A 25159-nucleotide genomic window follows, 5' to 3' on the forward strand; every position below is an offset into this window, starting at 1 on the left:
AGACATGTATAAAAACAAAAAGAAAAAAGCAGTCTCATATCATACCATTGTGTTGCAATATGAATGGTGGAGATTTCGTTTGGAGCTATCTACAATCATATTCTAATAAATAGTTGTTTTCCACTTATTGTGCGAGATATTTCTAGTTTCTTATTCATTATTGTTGTTTGTTGTTGAATTTGATATATATGTGTACATCTCTAGTTGTGACTAGGAAGAACTTGTTGTAACTATTATTTTAAAATAATGGAGATTTGACTTTGGTTTGTGATTTTTTACTTCTCACATTGAGAGGGTTTTTCGACGTTAAAATTCTTAATGTCCACACTTCTTTATTATTACTGTTTCTAGTTAATTAGTATTTTTTAGATTCACATAAGAGTGATATAATTGATCTATAAAATATGATATTTATCTCGAGAAATAGAATTCTCAAATGCCACACAAAATAGAAATTAAACTATAGTGAAAGATCCATGGTTGAGCTCTCAAATTGACATCGTGCTCTAGAAACTCGATGGTTCTTTGGTTTTAAGGGAAGAAAATATGAAATGTAAAGAAAGTTTCATATTGACTAAATAATATAATATAAAGATCATTAATACACGAAAGATCTATAAAATCAAAATCAAAGTCTTATATCATACCATTATAAAGCTGTCCCAACCATAAAGGAAATGTGAAGTTGCTTGAAGTAAACGTAACCCGTTTTGGTTCGGGTTAGGAGTGAGGTTCGGGTTTTAGACTTGGAAGCAAAAAGATATGATAGAAGCAGATACCGCAGCACCAACCAAAGCAGAGACGGCATTTTTCTCCACAGCCCTTCCTTTTTTTCCCCTTCTCTATATTCTCTCCGTCACTTTCCCGAGAAATTTCCACTCACCGGAGACGGAAAAATTCATCCGCTTATAACTATCCCGCTCGTAGCTATGATCGATTAGAGAAATCCAAGCCCTAATCGTCAAAATCATGGTGAGCATTCGATTGAAATCGATACCTCCATTGCCGGAATGATTTGTTTCCAAATTCTTCGATTAGTCTCGCTCTTCTTTCTCATTTTTTGTGATTTTGTGTTTAATTAGGAGAAAATCGGTGAAATCGATAAGAATGAAGAGGAAGAAGGGGAAGGAGAAGGTGAAATTGAATGGCCGCCATGGCTGGAACCTCTTTTAAGTACGAGCTTCTTCGTTCAATGTAAGAACCATGCCGATTCGCACAAATCTGAATGCAATATGTATTGTTTGGATTGTATGAACGGAGCTATCTGTTCTCTCTGTCTTAATTCTCATAAAGATCATAGAGCAATTCAGGTACCACTCTGTTCTTCTTCTTGTTCTTTAAATTCTCTGATCGCAACTTTTTTTTTTTTTTTTTTTTTTGCAATTTCTTCAATTATTGGATTTTTTATTTTATTTGAGAAATATTTGATTGTTTTGAATGAAGAGAATGTGGAAATTACTGTTTGTTACCTACTAACAGCAACAAAATGCCAAATCATAACTATATAAACTGTGAAGTGAAGTCTTTCTCTCTCTCTTTTTTTCTTTTGTTGTTTTTTTTATTCTCTTCTTTTATTTCCTTTTTAATGTTAAAGTGCAAGTTTGGTGTGGTGGTTATATTTTATAAAGTTACTTTTCATTCTTAATGTAAAATGTAAAAAGTAAATAAATAAATAAATTTTGAATTAGTACACACATATTTTTAGCAGTGAATATTACTATTTGGAAGTGAATGCTTTGGTTTATTTATTTGTTTATTTAAAAAATATAAGTCTTTCGATGCTCATTGGTACGTTGATATATATTAAAAGATTTTAAGAAAAAAATTGAAATTATGATTGTATTTAGTAGAGTACGTTGATATTACGTTTTATTTAAGAATGTTTTCAAATATAGTAAACGTTTACTTTATATTACAAATAAATCGTGATAAACCCAATAGATGTCTATATGAGATGCGATCTATCACTTAATCGAAAGCCTTTATATGATTAATATCTCTATTACATAAACATATATATGTTGATTTGGTTGAGACATGCAAGTAGCGTAAATAGTGATCGTAGAATTCAATGACATACCAAATACGTTAATATTTATGTTTTTTATCTCTCGATTAATATTTATGTTAATAGGTATGTCGTATTAGTATATTATGAAATGTCATTTTTGAAGATACTGTTTTCGAGTTTATTTAGTACAAAATATAGTTATTCTATCCTAACAGGTTGCAAATGAAATTTGTTAATTTTATTTATGTATGAAAAAAGAAATGAAAGGTGGATGAATAATATTATTGATGTGGAATATATATGTGTGTGTTTGTTAATGTTGTTATTATAGATAAGGAGATCGTCATACCATGATGTGATCAGGGTGTGTGAGATACAGAAATTTGTGGACATAACTGGAGTTCAAACTTACATCATTAACAGTGCAAGGATTGTGTTCTTGAACGAACGCCCTCAGCCTCGTCCTTCTAAAGCTCTCACTAATATCTGCCTCGTCTGTCATCGTTCTCTTCTTGATTCCTTCCATTTCTGCTCTCTTGGTTGCAAGGTTTTTCTTTTTCCCTTCCCTTTTCCTCTCTTCTTTACTTTTACACATTCATTATCAACCAACACACATCATTCCACACATTTTCCTCTCTTCTTTTCATTTTTAAACCCTATTTTTTCTGACTTTTTTAAAAATCACATATATAACAAAATCTATCGATGATATAGATTCCAATACTCCATCGTCGTAAATCTCTTCGAGGGATATAGTTAGATTTAAGTTTTGTTATATCCACAAACACATTGAATCTATTTTCCTTAAACATTTATATTAAAAATATAATAAAAAATAGACATTGAAAAATTAAATTATTTACAAAATATAAAAAATTTGTATATTTTATTAGTAACTGTCATTGATAAAGATTGATACACTTTTATTAGAGCTATCAGTTTCTATCATTAATAGAATCTGAAATTTTTTTACATATATTTTACAAATAATTTCAACAAATTTATTATTTAAAATAAATTTTTATTAAAAATCATTTAAATATGTTTTGAGATGAGGGTGTGTAAAACATCTTTCACAAGAAGAAATTGCAATATACAGATAAATATTCCAATTATCTATTTTATAAAAAATAGATACTATGGTCTCAAAGTTTATATTTGACTTTGGAACTCAATTGCTTTTAAAATAGCTAAAGGTACTTACTCTTTTAGTCACTAGTTAAATGATTAAAAGTTTTAATCTTGAAATCTAGTGATCAAATAGAAACAAAATTCAAACGTTTAACTGTAAAAATTAATTAACAGCGAAACATCGTAAAACATGTAATTTTAAATTAAATAAAGAAGGGTAAGTAACAAAATGTTTTCTTTATCCTAATTTTTTTCATATATGCTCTTATAAAAAAAAATTGAGAGGCATTTTTTTTTCTAAATTTGTTCTCGGGATACTATTAATTACGTTTAATTTGTTCGTTATTTTTAGAGTAGCTGAAGTATAAGCTTAAAATTATCATACGAGTAATGAAAAAGATTTTTAAACTATAGGAATATAGTTGAAATTCTGAGGTTATTTTGTGTATTTTAACCAAGTATAAATGTTTAACTAATTATAGAAGTACAAATCAAACCTAATTAATGAAAAAACCCCCAAATATATATTTAGTTGTAGAATTGAAAGGAAACTATTAAGTATCCCAAAAAAAAAAAATTATCCTCCAGCGGTTGAGTCTCCACCCATACTCTCATTACAACTTTTAGAAAATTAATATATAAGAGAAAAAGTAAAAATGAAGTCCAAATTACAAAAAGGTGCCTCTACTTTTTCAATAATTTAAAAATAATCATATTCTTTCAAAATGGATATCATTACCGATGTGATAAATATATCAAAATTACATTTGAAATGAAAATCCATCAAACTTTGTAAAGATTTAAAAGAATAATATTACAATTTTAAATGAAAATAATAAAAATAAGGGTAGTTTATTTGTAGTTTTGTAAAAAAAAAAAAAAAAAAAAAAAAAAAGAGGGACCTACTTAAAAAAGAAAAAGAAAACAAGTCCAACCAATGAAATGTCGAAAAGATATAAATATACCGATACCTTTAACATATTCAATACATTTTATACAAATTGTAGTATCTAGAATATGAAAAAGTGTATAACAATTTAAATATGGTACTATTTAATTATCACCGACTGCAACTTCCTTTTTATAATTTACTCTAAAAATAATAGAGAATATAGTAAATTAAACAAAAAAAATTAGGGCCGGTTGTGGATGGAATTTGAAATTTTAGTCTTATCATTATTATTTGATAAAGATTGAATTTTCTTCGGTGGATCGACAAATTTAGAGTGAATTTAATTGTGATAAATACAGCTAATTGGGACATCAAAGAATTATGGAAAGAAGATAATAAAAGTTGTGGAAAATGAAAGCTCCGACACCGAGAAATCGAAGACCTCCAGCAGCAACAGAGGAAGAATACTTAGAAGCAAAATCCAAAGCTTCTCGCCGTCGACACCACCGCCCACGGCGGCGACTCACCGAACCGCCAAAAGAAGGAAGGGAACGCCGCACCGGTCCCCGATGGGAGGACTTCTCTTAGAATTTTAAATATTTTTGTTTTATAATTATTTATAAAAAGACGAAAGTGCCCCTTTTCCTTACAATCACCGACACATAAACACACATAATCTGAGATTATTACTATTTTTTGCAGCTTCTGAGCCTTTGACCAATGGTCAACGGAGGCCGTTGCTGTAATAAAACTAAAAAGTTACCGAACACCTTTAATATGTATAGTTGTATTATAAGAAATGTACATTTCTTTATGTAATTTAATAATAATAATAAAATGTTAAGTTAAGTGATAGAGAGGAAAAAAAGAATAATAATGTGTAGTTGTTTGTGATTGTAGATTTGTTGAAAGCTATTTTTATAAAAGAAAAATAGTGAAAATTAATTTCATTTTTCTATTTTCTCTCCCTCTCCTCTTTTTTTTTTTTTTTTTCTTTTTTCTTTTTTCTTTCTTTGTTTTTGTTTTATCAGTTGCCTCTTTATTATGTATGATTTGGTTTAGTTTTTTCTTTCTTTACATTTTTGTTGTTAGATTATAAATAATTAATTTAGTCCTCTAAATGTGGTATGGTTTGAGTTTTTATATTCTAGCATGTTTTGTAAAAGTATTTGTTATGGTTTTATGTTGTCATCCATGACATATTAGGCAAATGTTAGTTGATTTGAAATGATTGGACATAACTCAATTTTTCTTCTTTTAAAATGACATAAGTCAATTTGAATGAACTAAAGTGGGATTGAATCCCTTTTTATATATACATTGTAGCTTTAATTTGTGTGTTTTTTTTTTTAATTTTCTTTTACCAGTGTTACGAATTCCTGTACTAAATCAGAATATGCAGCGCCAAACCAACCAGAACGTAATAGTCATATAACCACAAATTAAGCAATAAAAGAATAAATGACACAAAGATATATAGTGGTTCAACAATTCGATCTACATCTACTTAGAGAACCAGCTTGGAAGGATTTTATAAAGAGCAAATTCAATGAATAATTACATAAATCAACTTAATCAACAATCTGTAATTAATCAAGGCAAACCCAACTATACTGTCAACCCAAACTATGCCAAGAATATGAGAGATGGATACCTCTGAAATTGAGACCCAAATCCATCGGAACTGACCCCAAAAGTGACCCATACTCGTTGGAATCTGTCCTCAAATGTACCCAAATCTGTTGGAACCCCAATGTCGTTGAAGCTACGCTCGTTGAAGCCTGAAAAAATGTAACCCAAATGCCCCGAAATGTGCCGTCGAAGCGCGACACTGCCGCTCTCTCTATTCGTCGAAAAATGCCACTGAAAATGCACCGAGAACGCCCCAAGGACTACCACCAATCGCTGTTAATCTTAGGCTTGTCATCTCTCTCTCTTTGCCTTTAGGTAACTGTCGGTTGCCCTCCATCATCAATCTCACTCTTTCTGTTTTTAGTGAATTGCGGCTGCCTCCTTTTAATTTACATCTTCTTCTTTTCTTTTAACCTAAAATAAAGATGTAACTATTTTCAAAAATGCCATTGAGGCATATTTACTATTTTTCCCTCAACTTAAAAACCTAATTTTAAACCACTTAAATATTTGTCACTTCTCTACAAATCTTTCTTATGACAAACTAATTAAGTCACCCAACTGATTCTCTCAATCACCTTATCATCCAAAATTAACCTACAACTCATCTAACCAGTACTTAAACCTATAAGCTGAAAGAACCTTGGCTACCAACCGAGCCTTATACCTAGGCTTACTGTCAGCTCCTAGCTTAAACCAGATTGGTTGAATGAGTTTATGAATAGGAGGCTTTGTGACCAATGACCATGTCTGATTTTTTTAGAAAATGAACAAGTCTACTTCCATAGCATCCTTCCGTTGTTTCTTTGAATCAGATGCAATACTGTCACTGTAAACTCCCTCATCAATCAAAGTTCTCTCATGTTGAGACTATACACCATCAAATTCAGACTGCTCTGTAGCCTTTGTTTGTGAAACTAGTGGTGATTGATCATTAGATACATATGAATCTTTGTCTGATGGTCGTACTCCAGAATCAATTCTGACCTTTGTCACAACATGATCAACTATTTGTTGTTTTTGTTGCTCTATTGTCATAGTAGCACTATCTGAAATTGCAGTACCTTCCAACATATACTGACCATTCCTTAATGTTCCCCTCCGTTTAACCAAAGAACCCTTGGTAACTTTCATAACTCCATTCTCAAATTTTATGGTATAACCTGATCTATCTAATTCACCAAGAGATATTAGATTACGTTTGAGTTCTGGAACATACCTCACATTAGTAAGCATCTGATAATCCCGTCATGTGTTGCAATTTGAACTAAACCAGTTTCTTTTACATCATAGGTACCATTATCACCCGATAAGACTTTTTTCCCATCACTTTTTTGAAAGTTAATCAGAAAATCCCAATTAGGAGTCATGTGATACCTGCACCCTGAATCCATGATCCAAGCATTCTGTATATCCCTGTGAGACACCATCAAGACCTCTACTGAATCATACTCATTAGTAACATTCACTTCACTACATGCATGTTTGCTACTTGATGCTTCCTTACTCTTATTCAAAGAGCAATGTTTCTTAAATTGTCCTTTATGACAAAGGAAACACTTTCTAGCTTCCCCCTTTAAATTCATCTTGGAACTCTTCTCTTTGCCTTTCCAGCTCTTTTTGTCACTTCTTCCTCTAGCCATGACTAACTCTTCATCCTTGAGTTCTTTCTTAATTTCGAGATTTCTAGTCTTTAAGGCATCCAACACTATATTCATGGTCAATGAATCCCGACCATATTTAATAGCTACCTTAACCTTTCGACATGTTTCTGGTAATGAATTTAAAATAATCGCTGCTTGATTCTCATCCGACATCTCCCCACCGATGTTATTAAGATCAACTACAATCTTCTGAAATTCATCCAGGTTCTCTTCTAAGCCTTTACTTTGGTCCATCTTATATCCAAAGAATTTATCCTTTAGATATAATTTATTTAGTAAAAATTTTGTCAAGTAAAGACTCTCTAGCTTTTTCCACAACTCTCCTGTAGTAGTAGCCTCATCAACTAGCCTAAGCACTTTATCTGACAGATACAGAAGAATCGTTGAATAGGTCATTTTTTCCATATCCCTTTTTCCACTTTCTGTAATATTTTCTAGAAATCTCTCTTCATCTAAGATTTTTGCTACTTTATATTGAACCAAAATAACTCTAATCTTTTTCCTCTTAAGAGTGAAATCACCATTCCCATTAAATTTAGACACTTCAAACTGCGTCGAAGCCATCTTTACAAAAGTGATTAAACCAACGATATGCCAATTGCAAACTACGAATTCCTGCACTAAATTAGAGTATGCATTGCCAAAACCAACCAAAACACAATAGTCAGATAACCACAAAGTAAGTGATAAAAGAATAATCGACACAAAAATATATAGTAGTTCGACTAATCCAGTCTACATCCACTTTTAGAGCTAGCTTGGAAGGATTTTATAAAGAGCAAATTCAATGAACAATTATAGAAATCAACTCAATCAATAATATTTAATTAATCAAAGTAAATTGAACTATACCATCAACCCAAGCTATGCCAAGAATATGAGAGACACAGATACCTCTAAAACTGAGACCCAAATCCGTCAGAACTGACCTCAAAAGTGAGCCAAACTCGTCGAAATCTGTCCTCAAATGTATCCAAACTTGTCAGAACCTCAACGTCGTTGAAGCTACTCGTCGAAGCTTAGAAAAATGTGACCCAAATGACCCGAAATGCACCACCGAAGCACGATGCTACCACTTTCTCTATTCGCTAGAAAACGCTGCCGAAAATGCACCAAGAACACCCCAAGGACTACCGCTGGCCACCGTTAATCTCACGATTTTCGTCTCTCTCTCTTTGCCTTTAGGTAAATGTCGGTTGCCCTTCATCTCAATCTCACTCTCTCTGTTTGTAGTGAATTTTGGATGCCTCCTTTAAATTTCCATCTTCCTCTTTTCTTTTAACCTAAAATAAAGAAGACGTAACTATTTTAAAAAATACCATTAAGGCATATTTACTATTTTGCACTAAACTTAAAAATCTAATTTTAAACCACTTAAATATTTATCACTTTTCTACAAGCAATTTATATTGCATTGTGCATTGTATGTATGTATGTATACATATATATATATATATATATATATATATATATATATATATATAATGGCCATTGTTTGGAGGCTTTTGTTTTTAAATTAATGACAGAAATTATAAATTTTCAATCTTGGGAACTAATTATTATTTCACATGTATTTTAAATTAAAATTATTGTTGGTGGATCCTAATAATGTTACATGTCTTCGTCCAACTGTTGGATTGAAAAAGCTAGTTTGGTACAATTTAGTCTAAAACATTTAGGTCAAATCCATAGCCAACCGAGCTCATATAGCTTATGGGAACTTCCGTAAATAGAAAAGCTCATTTTCATTTGAAGGAGTCAAAAGCTTCTAGATAGCTTAAAGAGAATTCTCCAACAAGACTATATAAGCTCTTGGATGATTGGACAATCCTTAAAAACTTAGGGTTCTTTAAAGACTAGAAATCATATTCCTAGACTTTGATTCTAAGAATGTTCACACTCTACACTCTCCAAGTGAAGAAAGAGCATATCAAAAAGATATCAATGATATCACAAACACTGATCCAACATACGAGGTTAACAAGTTAAACGTTTATCCAATATACAAAACCAACAAGTCAAAATCAACATAGAAGACCAACAAGCCGAGATTCAACATACGAGAGCAATGACAAGTCAAGCTTCAACATAGAAGATTAACAAACTAAGTTTTCTTGATAATAAACACTCTAACTAGCCTTAAATCAAGTATACACATTGGAAAAAAAATTAGAAGATAGATATCAGAGATTATATTATTAAATCCACAAAAAAATCAATCAAATTCAAATTCGTTAGACATATATCAATTTTATTTGTTGAAATCTCATGTGAATGGTTGTATCAACTATAAATTAACTACTCAAAACAACTAGAACTCATCTGTAAGTGATTTGAAGGGCATAAATGTAATGTCCTATAACATTATTGATCACTTTATTTGAGTTCATTTTTCTCATCTCTCTTTCTTTTGATCAATAATGGTTGGGTGAGCTACGATAATAAGCAATGATTATTGAATAAGATATGCTCTTAATTTTCACTTTTCTCTTTTCATTCATAAATTATTTTTATTTAAAAACTTTTAAATAAAAACTATTTAAAATACATTTTAAAAGACATTTTAATATAATTAAAATTACCTTAAAAGCATATTCCAAAACACATAAAAAAAAGTTAAAAAAAAGCTCTGAACTTCGGTAGGATGAAATGAGTTATTATTATAGTCCACTCACTATTTAGGCTTCCAATTATAGTAGTTGACATTTTTCGACTATTTTAACCTACAATTAACTATAATATTACTATTTCAAATGTCTATTTGTTATCGTATTTATTAATTTCTACCCATTTTTCATTTTCGGTAGCACTTTAAACAACATAGTCTTTCAAACATAAATTTTTCTCTCTTATTTTTTTCAAGACGGGACATGTGATGTGTCTTCATAAAGTATAAATTCAACTGGTAATACCGGTATTAATGAAAAGGAGAAAATGACATTTATCAACCAAGAAAGTGACCTACTAAAACAGTTGCTAGTTATTTTAATTTATTTTTCCTTTCCATATAGTTTGTTCATAAAATGAATCCCCCCTCTCACTGCTCAATTATTGTCCTTTTGAACTTTATAATATAATTTGAACTACTTCCTTTAGCCCAATTTTCTTTTGGATCCTGTGTCAAATTTTATGGTTAGTTTTAGAAAGAAAAGATGTATAGTATTTGGAAGAGTACATATATAGGACACAATTATGAATAAAGTTAGTGTAGTGAAGACATGATTTCATTAAATGAAATCATTTGTTCAATTAATTATTTCATTTATGATTAAAAAAAAAAAAGAAAAAGAAGAAGATTGTAGTAATTTGATGTAGCCTCACCCTACCTTGTAAAAGAAACAAAACTGGTTTTTTAGCATCAGAATGTTGGATTACTTGAAAGATAATAATTATAATCCTTCCATTGGAAGGATATTTTAGTAGATAAAATAAGATATTAAAGGTTTGATTCACGTGTATTGTAATTATCGTACTTAAAAATAGATATACTTAAGTACCGAAAAGATTGTATATCTATTGGTTGAAGGAGTTGAGATATGAATTGCTTGAAAATATTTAATTAGGCACACATTGTTCTTTAAAAAAAGTTATACTTGCAGTATTAAATTTACAAATATGATTGTTGATGTATAAGAAATTTTGATCAATCACAAATCATGATATGATTTCTACGATAAAATTACAAATAATCAAATTTGGACTATTTAAAATTGATATATGTATTAATTGATATTGAAAGACAAAAATTGCTAGATACCAATGATAATGTCCCTTATTTAAAAGTCGATATATGCATTAATAGATTTAATTTGTTCCAAATGACAACAAAGCCCCAAAATCCAATTAGTCGTTGGATTCGATAGCCAAGTCTATGGATAAATAACCGAACTCAAGCTTACAAAACTCAAATGTATATTTTTAAATAGAGGATTTTTTCTTTGTTTGAAGAGTTAAAAATTTAAGGAAGAACGTAAAGAAAATTATGCTAATAATAAAAAAAAATCCTAATAGTTCATATGACTTGTGTTTGAAAACTAAAGTCTTTTGAATTAAGACACAAACATTCTTCCAATACTTCATCTTTGAAAACATCCATGTATTGCATTCTTTCGGTTCCAGGTACACATTCCATGTATTGCATGCATTCTTCAGATTTAGGTACACATTTAAAAGAGAGATTTAAAAAATCAAGTGTTAAAGATCAAATCATGCTCACATAAATTACATAAACTCAAGTTCAACTATACAAAACAAGTTCTTTGAAAAACTCGTGGGAGCTAAGGTGACCAAATTTATTAGAGGTGAAAAATCGAACCAAATCGGACAAACTGGATTATGTTCGGGATGGACCGGTTAATAATAATTATAGTGCCAAATCGAACCGAATCAATCTTGTGCGGTTCGGTTGGGGTTCACCCCAATTAGGTCAAAAGTAAAGAAGAAAGTTAGAAGCCGAGTCATTCAATTCTTCGTTCTTCACTTCGTCATTCTTCTCATTCACTCCTTCTGTTCACTTTTTCGTTCTTCACTTCCTTCGTTCACCCCATTAGCTTATGAATTCATTATTGGGTTTACAGCCTGTCGTCATTTGTTTGTTTACATCCAGCCACTCACCGTCATTCGCCACCATTCGTCACGTTTACAAGCCGTCGTTCGTTTACAACTATTGGGTTTCCTTCACTCGGCTAAATGACTGTTTGTTTGTTCGTTTACAAATCAAGTTCTTGTCGTGTTATTCTCTATACAAATCAATTTCTTTTGATTCTTTCTAATCACTGTGAGGATGGGAGGACAGTCATGTCTGAATCTGAAATTTATTTGAAGTTTTGGAATATGTTCCTTCTCCTCAAAAAGATAGTATGTGAAACTTACTACTCTTTCTCAAAGAACTCAGTTATTGTGTTGCTTTACCACACATACATCCCTTAGGATGTGGATATCAATTAGTTTGTGATATTAGTGTAACCCCCCAACAGATTGGGGTTTTCATTTGTTCATCGCAAGAGTAAATTTGTAAATTCGAAATTGTTATGGAATTGGATTATTTTTGACCTTATACTTAATTAAGGTTAAAGAATTTCTTTGGTTGATTATTTTTATTTCTGAAGTTTGAGGGTAAAATAAAATAATTAAGTGTGAAGGTAACAAAATTAATTAATGCCTTGGAAAGGGTCAATTGTTGGGTTTAATGAAGAGAGAGAGAGGAGGGTTGTTATTGGATTAGAGTAGAAAAAGAAAAAAAAAAGAAAGAAAAGGAAGTAATAATTGTTTTCTTTATTATTATTGGTTCTTTTAAAAAGGGGCATTGGGAGGCGTGTAACCCATCACCTTCCCAAGAAAACCCTAGCCCAAATTTTCTCCACCATAGCCGCCGCCACCCTCCTCGCCGCCGCCGATCGACTGCCGCACGCCACCGAGCCGATGCCATCCTCCCAGCCGCGTCGGAGATCCATCCAAGCCGATCCGCGCACGCCGAGCGTCCGCCGCACAGCCCGTCTCTCGCAGCCGTCGCCCGAAGCTGAACCACCCGCGCGTCTATAAGCCGAAGCCGTGTCGGCCAGCCGAAGCCGAGTCGCGCCGCTTCGATCCAACGCAGAGCAGCCGAAGCCTCCGTCTGCAGCCGTCACCGAGCGAAGCCGTGGTTTTAGCCGGACCGCCGCAACCCGTCGCACCACCCGAGTCCAGAAGTCAGCGCCACGTTGCGCGAAGACCTGACCTGACCGAAGCTCCCGCCCCGTGACCCGATCGCCCCGCACAGTCGCTCCGCGTAGCCCAGCCGTGCCGTGTTCACCCGCAAGCCGAGCCGCACGCGCGCAACTCCTGCGCCGAGCCGAGCCGCACGGGCGCAGCTCCTGCGCCCGAGCCGAGCCACGCCTACTCCTGAGCCGAGCCGCGCCTGCGCACGAGTCGATCCTTGCTCTTCCAGCCAATCAAGCCGAGCCGATCCCTACCTTTTGGAGCCACACAAATTTTGGTCGTTCCCCACGTTCCTTGGTAAGTTTGGGAAGATAGTTGGGATTTGGTATACCCAACGAAGAGGAATTTTAGTTTCTTTAAATAATTTAATGGTTGAATTAAATTATTTTTCTGAAAGGGGGTCGGTTGGACAAATTGGTGTTAGAGCGTGGGATTCTTTCTCGACTTAAAGGGAGTTAGCGCAACCTTGATTTTGGGGTAAGTTGCTTCAAACGACTCTTGGATCTCTGTTCCTTGAAGGTTAGGTTTTAATTGTTATTTCTAATCATTTAGGGCCCTGTTGCTTGGAAAGCACACCTTTTCTTACTTTTAGGACTCGACAACCAAATCTCCAGGTAAGAGATTTCTACTACTAGCTCCATGTTTAGAATTATGAGGTCACGTATACCTTCAATTGTGCATGTTGAGGACTAGACTGTACGATGCATGAAATTAATGATAGTATGATGCGATTGATGATATGGTTATATTATAGCATGATGTTGTGATGACGAGAACTATTATGGCTGTACGACGGGTGTTGAGATGGAGAGTGAGATGATGATTAATCTGTTATGATTATATGATGATGCCATGTGTATGTATGCTGTGATTAGGGTACCTGTTAGCTTAACCTATTAGAGTCGTACCTGCATGAGTGTCCTTCGGGATCACCACCTATTTAGGACTGTGTGGTCCGACGGGACACCAGTCTAGCATGGATACAGATATGACTCGAGTGACTCGACGGGGTCCTCGCATCCCGATTGTCCTAGGTGTCCCCCGGGACACCGAAGACCAGAGTTACGTTCCTACGAGAGCGCATGTTGCACGTGTTCGGGAACGTGCCAGAGATTGGGTACCAGTTACAGGACTCTGATAGGAAGTTAACAGGCACCTAGTGGGACTAGTAGTGGGTCCCTTACTGAGTATTTTATACTCACTCTCTTCGTGTCATGTTTTCAGGTAGAGGACGAGGTAAGGGCAAAGACAAGCTGGCAAGCGACCAGAAGTGATCGTGGCGAGCCATAGGGATTTCTGCTTCCGCTTATTCTTGTTTTTGACTTTAGTACCTAAGTTTGAGTATTTTTCACTATTTACCATTTTTTTTAAAGTAGATAGGGCCCGAGTAGGACTTTAGAACGAAATATCATTTTTTGCATGTTACTTTGTTTGGATGTCCATAAAAAAATTTCTCAAACCTTATGCGTTTTTACTGAATTTTATGACTTAAACCACTTGTTTTACATTTAATAATGACTTCGACTCAGTATAAGGAGTTGGATTGTTACAGTTGGTATCAGAGCGCAGTGTTTTAGGTTATGTAGACTGACCTACGATGTAAGTCATTGTTTTGTTTTGGTTTTACTTCACCCTATGGCTATACGGTCCTTCGTCACTCGCCAGGTATGTCTAAAGCTTTGCTAACGTTACGATTATAATGTTGCCTGAATAGACTAGATCTAGGATTAGGAGTGTTAAGTTCTTGTGGTGAGAAGTTTTGTTGGTGAATTTTAGGGAGAATGCCGCCACGCAGAGGTGCACGACGAGGAGGTGGTAGGGGAGGTAGAGGAGCCGGTCGTGGCCAGCCGGAGGCGCAACCTGCTGCGCCGGCGGTCGACCCTAACGCACCGGTCACCCAGGCGGATCTCGCCGCGATGGAGCAGCATTATCAGGACATGCTGCAAGCTGCTTTAGCGCCTTTCCTCGCTGCCCAGCAGAACCAGGCCGCCCCTGTCCAGGCCCAGACCGTCACACCTCCAGCCCCTGAGGAAGCTCAACCCGTGCCAGTTCAACTATCGGCTGAGGCTAAGCACTTAAGAGACTTTAGGAAGTATAATCCTAAGACCTTTGACGGATCCATGGAAAACCCCACAAAGGCCCAAATGTGGTTGACGTCCATAGAGACTATCTTTCGGTACATGAAGTGCCCAGAAGACCAGAAGGTGCAGTGTGCAGTTTTCTTCTTGGAGGATAGGGGCACCGCCTGGTGGAAGACTGCTGAGAGAATGCTGGGGGGCGACGTCAGCAAGATAACTTGGGAGCAGTTCAAGGAGAACTTCTATGCTAAGTTCTTCTCTGCCAACGTGAAGCACGCCAAGCTGCAAGAGTTCCTAAACTTGGAGCAAAGCGATATGACTGTGGAGCAGTACGACGCCGAGTTCAACATGCTGTCCCGTTTTACTCCCGATGTGGTAAGAGATGAGGCTGTCAGGACGGAGAAATTCGTTAGAGGACTCAGGCTAGACCTTCAGGGCATTGTTCGAGCTCTCCGGCCAGCCACTCATACTGATGCACTACGTATAGCACTGGACTTGAGCCTGCATGAGAGAGCTGATTCGTCTAAGGCTGCCGGCAGAGGGTCAGCCTTGGGACAGAAGAGAAAGGTGGAGACGCAGCCTGACGTAATATCGTAGCGAACTCTAAGGTCAGAAGGTGTCTTTCAGAGACACCGACGGGAGCTTGCAGCAGCCGGGAGGACTCTGAGAGAGCTACCCGCTTGTACTACCTGTGGGAGAGTCCATGGAGGTCGTTGCTTGGCTGGGAGTGGAGTCTGCTTCAGGTGCAGACAGTCGGGGCACACTGCTGACGCGTGTCCTCGGAAACCCTTTGAGACGACACCGCACCAGCCTTCTGCTTCCCAGCAGGGGAGAGTTTTTGCCACTACCCGGCAGGAGGCCGAGCGAGCTGGTACCGTGGTGACAGGTACGCTCCCAATCTTAGGGCATTATGCTTTCGTACTATTTGACTCTAGGTCATCCCACTCGTTTATATCCTTTGTATTCGTTCAGTATGTGGGTTTAGAGGTAGAACCCTTGGGTAGTGTTTTGGTTGTTTCTACTCCATCTGGGGAGGTCCTGTTGTCTAAAGAAAAAATAAAGGCATGTCGAGTAGAGATAGCGAAGCATGAGTTAGACGCGACCCTGCTAGTGTTAGACATGCAGGATTTCGATGTGATTTTAGGTATGGATTGGCTGTCAGCTAACCATGCAAGCATAGACTGTTTTGGTAAGGAAGTCGTCTTTAATCCTCCATCGGTGCCTAGTTTCAAGTTTAGGGGGGCAGGCATGGTATGTGTACCCAAGGTCATCTCAGCCATGAAGGCTAGTAAACTACTCAACCAGGGTACTTGGGGCATCTTGGCAAGCGTAGTAGATATTAGAGAGCCAGAAGTTTCCCTATCTTCCGAACCAGTGGTAAGGGAGTACCCTGATGTTTTCCCCGACGAACTCCCAGGACTTCCGCCTCCTAGGGAGGTAGACTTCGCCATCGAGTTAGAGCCGGGCACTGCCCTTATTTCGAGGGCCCCTTACAGAATGGCTCCAGCCGAGCTACAAGAGTTGAAGGTCCAGTTACAGGAGTTGCTGGACAAGGGTTTCATCCGGCCCAGTGTGTCACCTTGGGGAGCTCCAGTGTTGTTCGTGAAGAAGAAGGATGGGTCGATGCGCCTTTGTATTGACTACCGAGAGCTGAACAAGGTGACAGTTAAAAACCGCTACCCCTTACCCAGGATTGATGACTTGTTCGATCAGTTGCAGGGAGCCACTGTCTTTTCCAAGATCGACCTGCGATCGGGCTATCACCAGTTGAGGATTAGGGACAGTGACATTCCCAAGACGGCCTTTCGATCGAGGTACGGACATTACGAGTTCATTGTGATGTCTTTTGGCTTGACTAATGCCCCTGCAGTGTTCATGGATTTGATGAACAGGGTGTTTAAGAACTTTCTAGACTCGTTCGTCGTAGTCTTCATTGATGACATCTTGATTTACTCTAAAACTGAGGCTGAGCACGAGGAGCACTTGCACCAGGTTTTGGAGACTCTTCGAGCCAATAAGTTGTATGCCAAGTTCTCCAAGTGTGAATTCTGGTTAAGGAAGGTGACGTTCCTTGGCCACGTAGTTTCCAGCGAGAGAGTTTCTGTGGATCCAGCAAAGATTGAAGCAGTGACTAACTGGCCTCGACCGTCCACAGTTAGTGAAATTCGAAGTTTTCTGGGCTTGGCAGGTTACTACAGGAGGTTCGTGGAAGACTTCTCACGTATAGCCAGCCCGTTGACCCAGTTGACCAGGAAGGGAACCCCTTTTGTCTGGAGCCCAGCATGCGAGAGTAGCTTTCAGGAGCTCAAGCAGAAGCTGGTGACTGCACCAGTCCTGACAGTGCCCGATGGGTCGGGAAGCTTTGTGATCTATAGTGATGCCTCCAAGAAGGGACTGGGTTGTGTCCTGATGCAGCAAGGTAAGGTAGTTGCTTATGCCTCCCGCCAGTTGAAGATTCATGAGCAGAACTACCCTACCCACGACTTGGAGTTGGCAGCTGTAGTCTTTGCACTGAAGATATGGAGGCACTACCTGTACGGTGAGAAGATACAGATTTACACTGACCATAAGAGCCTGAAGTACTTCTTCACTCAGAAGGAGTTGAACATGAGACAGAGGAGGTGGCTCGAGTTGGTGAAAGACTATGACTGCGAGATCCTGTACCACCCAGGTAAAGCAAATGTAGTGGCTGACGCGCTAAGTAGGAAGGTTGCACATTCAGCAGCGCTGATCACCAAGCAAACCCCCTTACTCAGAGATTTTGAGAGAGCCGAGATTGCAGTTTCAGTAGGGGAGGTTACCTCACAGTTGGCTCAGTTGTCAGTTCAGCCAACCTTGAGGCAAAAGATCATCGTTGCCTAGCTGAATGATCCTTACTTGGTCGAGAAGCGTCGTATGGTAAAGACAGGGCAAGGTGAGAACTTTTCCATATCCTCTGACGGTGGCCTTATGTTTGAGGGACGCTTGTGTGTGCCGGAAGACAGTCAAGACAGAGCTTTTGTCTGAGGCTCACAGTTCCCCGTTTACCATGCACCCTGGGAGCACGAAGATGTACCAGGACTTAAGGAATGTCTATTGGTGGAGAAACATGAAGAGGGAAGTGGCAGACTTTGTCAGTAGGTGTTTGGTGTGCCAGCAGGTGAAGGCACCTAGACAGCGTCTAGCCGAGTTGTTGCAACCCTTGAGTGTGCCAGGGTGGAAGTGGGAGAGTATGTCGATGGATTTTATTACGGGACTGCCCAAGACCCTAAAGGGCTATACAGTGATCTGGGTTGTTGTCGACAGACTCACGAAGTCGGCCCATTTCGTGCCAGGGAAATCCACTTACACTACCAGTAAGTGGGGGTAGTTATATATGACAGAGATTGTGAGACTACATGGAGTACCCGTATCCATCATTTCAGACAGAGACACTCGTTTCACATCGAAGTTCTGGAAAGGACTTCAACTTGCATTAGGTACGAGGTTAGACTTCAGCACGACATTCCACCCTCAGACTGATGGTCAGACAGAGAGATTGAACCAGATTTTGGAAGACATGCTGCGGGCCTGCGTGCTAGAGTTTTCAGGAAGTTGGGACTCCCATCTGCATCTGATGGAGTTTGCCTATAATAACAGCTACCAGGCTACTATCGGTATGGCACCGTTTGAGGCTCTGTATGGCAAGTGTTGTAGATCTCCTGTCTGCTGGGGCAAGGTTGGAGAGCAGAGGATGCTAGGCCCCGAGTTAGTACAGACTACCAATACAGCCATACAGAAGATCCGAGCTCGTATGCTGACAGCTCAGAGCAGACAGAAGAGTTATACTGATGTACGACGTAAGAATCTCGAGTTTGAGGTGGGAGACATGGTCTTTCTGAAGGTAGCACCTATGAAGGGTGTTCTGAGGTTCGTGAAGAAGGGGAAGCTAAGTCCACGCTTCGTAGGGCCGTTTGAGATACTGGAGCGAATTGGCCCTGTGGCTTACCGCTTGGCGTTACCCCCATCTTTTTCGGCAGTGCATGACGTATTCCATGTCTCCATGCTGAGGAGGTATGTCGCAGACCTGACACATGTAGTGGACTTCGAGCCACTGCAAGTCGGCGAGAACTTGAGCTATGAGGAGCAGCCGGTCGAGATCTTGGCAAGGGAGGTCAGGAAGCTTCGTAGTCGAGAAATTTCACTGGTAAAAGTCCTTTAACAGAGCCATGGAGTGGAAGAGGCCACGTGGGAGAGAGAAGAGGACATGAGGGCTCAGTACCCCGAGCTGTTCGAGGATTAGAACTTTCGAGGACGAAAGTTTCCTAAGGAGGGAAAGTTGTAACGCCCCAACAGATTGGGGTTTTCTTTTGTTCATCGCAAGAGTAAATTTGTAAATTCGAAATTGTTATGGAATTGGATTATTTTTTACCTTATACTTAATTAAGGTTAAAGAATTTCTTTGGTTGATTATTTTTATTTGTGAAGTTTGAGGGTAAAATAAAATAATTAAGTATGAAGGTAAAAAAATTAATTAATGCCTTGGAAAGGGTCAATTGTTGGGTTTAATGAAGAGAGAGAGAGGAGGGTTGTTATTGGATTAGAGTAGAAAAAGAAAAAAAAAAAGAAAGAAAAGGAAGTAATAATTGTTTTTTTTATTATTATTGGTTCTTTTAAAAAGGGGCATTGGGAGGCGTGTAACCCATCACCTTCCCAAGAAAACCCTAGCCCAAATTTTCTCCACCATAGCCGCCGCCACCCTCCTCGCCGCCGCCGATCGACCGCCGCACGCCACCGAGCCGATGCCATCCTCCCAGCCGCGTCGAAGATCCATCCAAGCCGATCTGCGCACGCCGAGCGTCCGCCGCACAGCCCATCTCTCGCAGCCGTCGCCCGAAGCTGAACCACCCGCACGTCTATAAGCCGAAGCCGTGTCGGCCAACCGAAGCCGAGTCGCGCCGCTTCGATCCGATGTAGAGCAGCCGAAGCCTCCGTCTGCAGCCGTCACCCAGCGAAGCCGTGGTTTTAGCCGGACTGCCGCAACCCGTCGCACCACCCGAGTCCGGAAGTCAGCGCCACGTTGCGCGAAGACTTGACCTGACCGAAGCTCCCGCCCCGTGACCCGACCGCCCCGCGCAGTCGCTCCGCGTAGCCCAGCCGCGCCGTGTTCACCCGCAAGCCGAGCCGCACGCGCGCAACTCCTGCGCCGAGCCGAGCCGCACGCGCGCAGCTCCTGCGCCCGAGCCGAGCCACGCCTACTCCTGAGCCGAGCCGCGCCTGCGCACGAGTCGATCCTTGCTCTTCCAGCCAATCAAGCCGAGTCGATCCCTACCTGTTGGAGCCACACAAATTTTGGTCATTCCCCACGTTCCTTGGTAAGTTTGGGAAGATAGTTGGGATTTGGTATACCCAATGAAGAGGAATTTTAGTTTCTTTAAATAATTTAATGGTTGAATTAAATTATTTTTCTGAAAGGGGGTCGGTTGGACAAATTGGTGTTGGAGCGTGGGATTCTTTCTCGACTTAAAGGGAGTTAGCGCAACCTTGATTTTGGGGTAAGTGTCTTCAAACGACTCTTGGATCTCTGTTCCTTGAAGGTTAGGTTTTAATTGTTGTTTCTAATCATTTAGGGCCCTGTTGCTTGGAAAGCACACCTTTTCTTACTTTTAGGACTCGACAACCAAATCTCCAGGTAAGAGATTTCTACTACTAGCTCCATGTTTAGAATTATGAGGTCACGTATACCTTCAATTGTGCATGTTGAGGACTAGACTGTACGATGCATGAAATTAATGATAGTATGATGCGATTGATGATATGGTTATATTATAGAATGATGTTGTGATGACGAGAATTATTATGGCTGTACGACGGGTGTTGAGATGGAGAGTGAGATGATGATTAATCTGTTATGATTATATGATGATGCCATGTGTATGTATGCTGTGATTAGGGTACCTGTTAGCTTAACCTATTAGAGTCGTACCTGCATGGGTGTCCTTCGGGATCACCATCTATTTAGGACTGTGTGGTCCGACGGGACACCAGTCTAGCATGGATACAGATATGACTCGAGTGACTCGACGGGGTCCTCGCATCCCGATTGTCCTAGGTGTCCCCCGGGACACCGAAGACCAGAGTTACGTTCCTACGAGAGCGCATGTTGCACGTGTTCGGGAACGTGCCAGAGATTGGGTACCAGTTACAGGACTCTGATAGGAAGTTAACAGGCACCTAGTGGGACTAGTAGTGGGTCCCTTACTGAGTATTTTATACTCACTCTCTTCATGTCATGTTTTCAGGTAGAGGACGAGGTAAGGGCAAAGGCAAGCTGGCGAGCGACCAGAAGTGACCGTGGCGAGCCATAGGGATTTCTGCTTCTGCTTATTCTTGTTTTTGACTTTAGTACTTGAGTTTGAGTATTTTTCACTATTTACCATTTTTTTTAAAGTAGATAGGGCCCGAGTAGGACTTTAGAACGAAATATCATTTTTTGCATGTTACTTTGTTTGGATATCCATAAAAAAATTTCTCAAACCTTATGCGTTTTTACTAAATTTTATGACTTAAACCACTTGTTTTACATTTAGTAATGACTTTGACTCAGTATAAGGAGTTGGGTTGTTACAATTAGTGCCAAACTCTTTATTATCATGTTTAGGCAAATGTAGAGGTAGAGGCAGAGGAAAGCTAGCAAATGACAAAAAGTGACCGCAACTTGCCACAGGAAACTTTTTGCTTCTACTTTGCTTTACCGTTTAGACCTTTAATATTTTTGGTATTATTACATTTATCAAACTCATGAGTTGTTTCTATTACTATTTTTCTTTAAAATTAGATAGGGTTCGAACTATGATTTTATTTTATTTTTTAGACCTTATTTCTGCATACTTTTATTTATTTATAATTATAATAAGCATTTGAGGTTTTTTGTTATTTTCCATTTTGGTTAAGAAAGTTTTTATTTTCTTTTAATAGTAATGACCTCAACTTAGTACAATGAGTTGGGTCCTTACAACTTTCACTATGTTGGATGAAGCAATTAAGTGTTAAAAGAGGTTTGAAAAATTAGAGGAGCATGACCCTACTTATTTGCCAAAGGATGATATTCCTACTACTGAAGATTGAGATAATGTAAAAGTATTTGCAAAATTCTTAAAGATTTTTTCAAAGATAACAATAAAGTTTTCTACATCTATGTCTGTGACTTCAAACATATTTTTTCATGAACTTTGTTTGATCCAAAAAACAATTCGTGAATACTCGTTGTATGAGAATGCATTATTGAGTTAGATGACATTAAGCATGCAAATAAAGTTCAACAAGTATTGGGGTATAACTACAAGTGAGAAGACCAATTTATTATTATATGTTTTTGTAGTTCTTGACCCTAGGTATAAGCTAGTTTATGTGAATTATTATTTTAATCAATTTCTAGAGGAAAATTGTGCAAAAAAAATGGACGAATAAGGTTGAAGAAGCATTCCGCAATTGTATAATGATATGAGAATGTCAATGTAAAAAAAAAAATTCACAAAAACAATCATGTACTCCAGTCCAAGGATTGACTTTCAAAGTGAAAGGAAAATACCTTCTTTCTCATTTAATGGATCTTATAAGGCACGTGTTGCTATTCATGATAGATTTAATCAAAGTAACAAAACATGTGTAGATGATACTAAAATAGAGGTGGTTCGTTATCAAGATGAGACTCGTATAGAAAATGAATATTTAGATTTCCTAAATTGTTGGAAGGTGAATTTCTCTCAATTTAAGATCATTAGCCAAGTAGCCAGAGACATCTACATCATTCCTATTTCAATTGTGCCTTCTAAGTCGGCCTTTAACACTAGAGGATAGGTGTTAGATTCTTTTTTAAGTTTATTAACTCCTCAAATTGCAGAGGCACTCATTTGTGTTCAAAATTGGATTCATTCTAAACGTTTGGATGACATGACTGGAGAATTCGATAGGGCTAAAGAAATTAACGAAGGTAATATTCTTTTCAAAGTATGCATTTAAAATTTAAAATTATCTCTTTAAGCTAACAATGTGTCGTTTTGATCTAGAATTCATAAACATATGAAAGGAGACGGAAGTTGCATTTGAGAATCTAAATCATAACTCTATGGTCTAAATCCCTCCTCTCAAATCTTTATTGACATTTTTTTTATGTTTTAAATTGTTAACTTGTTAACTTATTAAATATTGAATCTTGTTTTTTTAGAGTCTTGAAGCACTTTGAATTATACGAACAAGGCATAACAGAGAGAATGGATTCAATTGTAGGCTAAAGAGAATGTTATGTGTAAGATTTATGTAAATTGAGAATACTTTTTTTTTTCTGCTTTAGAATATCTTTTATTCTTTTTTCTTAACGCTTTATATTATGCCTTGGGTCATCGAGTGAAGTATGTAAGGCCCTATGATAAGAAATTTTAGGGGGACTTTGTTTATCGCTCAAGCATAGAGCATAATGAAGTTTGGATTAGGCTCTAGTGCTTTTGAATGTTGTTGATCGGTTCCTATCAATGAGTTTTGTTATTTATATCCTACTTTTTCTTTTTTAGTTCAACCAAATTAGTTTCTAATCTTTTATTGTGAAATGTTTGTCTATAGAAATTTCATTTGTGAACCCAACATATTGGATAATGCCTATAAATAATGCTGATATGGATTATTTAAAGTGGAATAATGACCAAACTCAGCTTTGTTATGAAGTGATTCTCGCAAGGCTGGTTTGCTAGAGAGCTTGAAGGAGTTGTTTATAGGGAAGACTTGCCATGTACATCCACAGAATTCAGACAGTACGTGTAACATTGGTTTTGAAAGAAACATTTTGACTAGGTCATATCATAAATCTCTGAGATTTCTAATACAATTAACGAATTTTTAGAGATCTGGTCCTCAAGGAGAATATTGTAAGTAAGATAAACTTTCTTCTAAATTGAGGGAGTCGGATGATTGGAAAGCCAAAAGTTAGATATGTTGGAAGCGTGTGATGAACACCTCAAATAAATAATCTCCAAATAAAATATTTGAGAGGAAATAAGAACTTATTGGAAGAATTTAACTCTTTTGTGTGTATTCTACTCATACTTGGATGATTTAGATTACAACATTTCAATCCTATTTATAGGATTGTCATGAGCATAACTCATACTATGATTAAATAAGTACAACAATTTAAATCCTATAATTAACTAACGTGAAACTCTTACTAAATTAACTCTAACATTTTAACTCTCACATCTTTTAATTTCTTAACTCTCATAAATCAAGGCATATATAACTTATTTATTTAAAACATGTTTAATTTTTAACATTGTCCTTGTAATGACCCGAACTTTTAAAAAACTAAGTTAAGGTCATTACTCAAAAGATAAACATCGAAAGACACTTTTTTGAAAAGAGAATAACTAAAATCTCTATAAAATCAATATCAAGACGTTCACAAAAAACATAAGATTTTCAAAATTAACAAAAGTAATTTGAAAACGTGACTCGCGGGTTCTAACAATTTTAAAAAACTAAAAACAAATAAATAGGATAAAATCTTTAAGTAAAATAGTTAAAATTTAAAAATACTGAAAGACATATAAATGAGTGCGGAAGCTGCACTGTGTCTCCATATGGCATGTCACGGATCCCTCGCTGTCACTCGCCAGCTTCTTAAGTTTTTTACCTTAGCCTGAAATAGTAAACATAGGAAAGAGTGAGAATATAAATATACTCGATAAAGGACCCACTACTAGTCCCGCTAAGTGATCTGTTAACTTTTCGTTAGAAACATAATCATAACGTTGTGTGTCCAACGGAGCACACCAGAGTGAGTGAGACCGTACGAACACCCCTAAATCGTGCGAGTGATCTCATAGGAACACCTCTAGTCGTGCGAGTGATCGCAGGTACACACTCCATAAACATATATGTAATACGTAGGTACACCCCTAATCGTGCGAGTGGTCCTGTCGAAACACCCCTAGTCGTGCTAGTGACCCTGTATACACAATATAACTGTCCCCTAACCGTGCATGTGATCCGTAGGTACACCCCTAAATCGTGCGAGTGATCCTGTAGGAACACCCATAGTCGT

General features: G+C 37.7%; 1 protein-coding gene across 1 annotated transcript; it reads left to right on the forward strand.

Moving 5' to 3' along the window:
• Nucleotides 1-684: 684 nt before the first annotated feature.
• On the forward strand, nucleotides 685-4883 carry LOC103498364 (protein RGF1 INDUCIBLE TRANSCRIPTION FACTOR 1-like). Its single transcript, XM_008460942.3, has 4 exons — nucleotides 685-972; nucleotides 1083-1310; nucleotides 2343-2558; nucleotides 4394-4883. Exons 1-4 carry the CDS (start codon nucleotides 970-972, stop codon nucleotides 4628-4630), a joined length of 684 nt encoding a protein of 227 aa, XP_008459164.2. The 5' UTR covers nucleotides 685-969; the 3' UTR covers nucleotides 4631-4883.
• The last annotated feature ends 20276 nt before the right edge of the window (nucleotides 4884-25159 follow it).

Source organism: Cucumis melo, chromosome 11, assembly GCF_025177605.1.
Source record: "Cucumis melo cultivar AY chromosome 11, USDA_Cmelo_AY_1.0, whole genome shotgun sequence".
NCBI lineage: Eukaryota > Viridiplantae > Streptophyta > Magnoliopsida > Cucurbitales > Cucurbitaceae > Cucumis > Cucumis melo.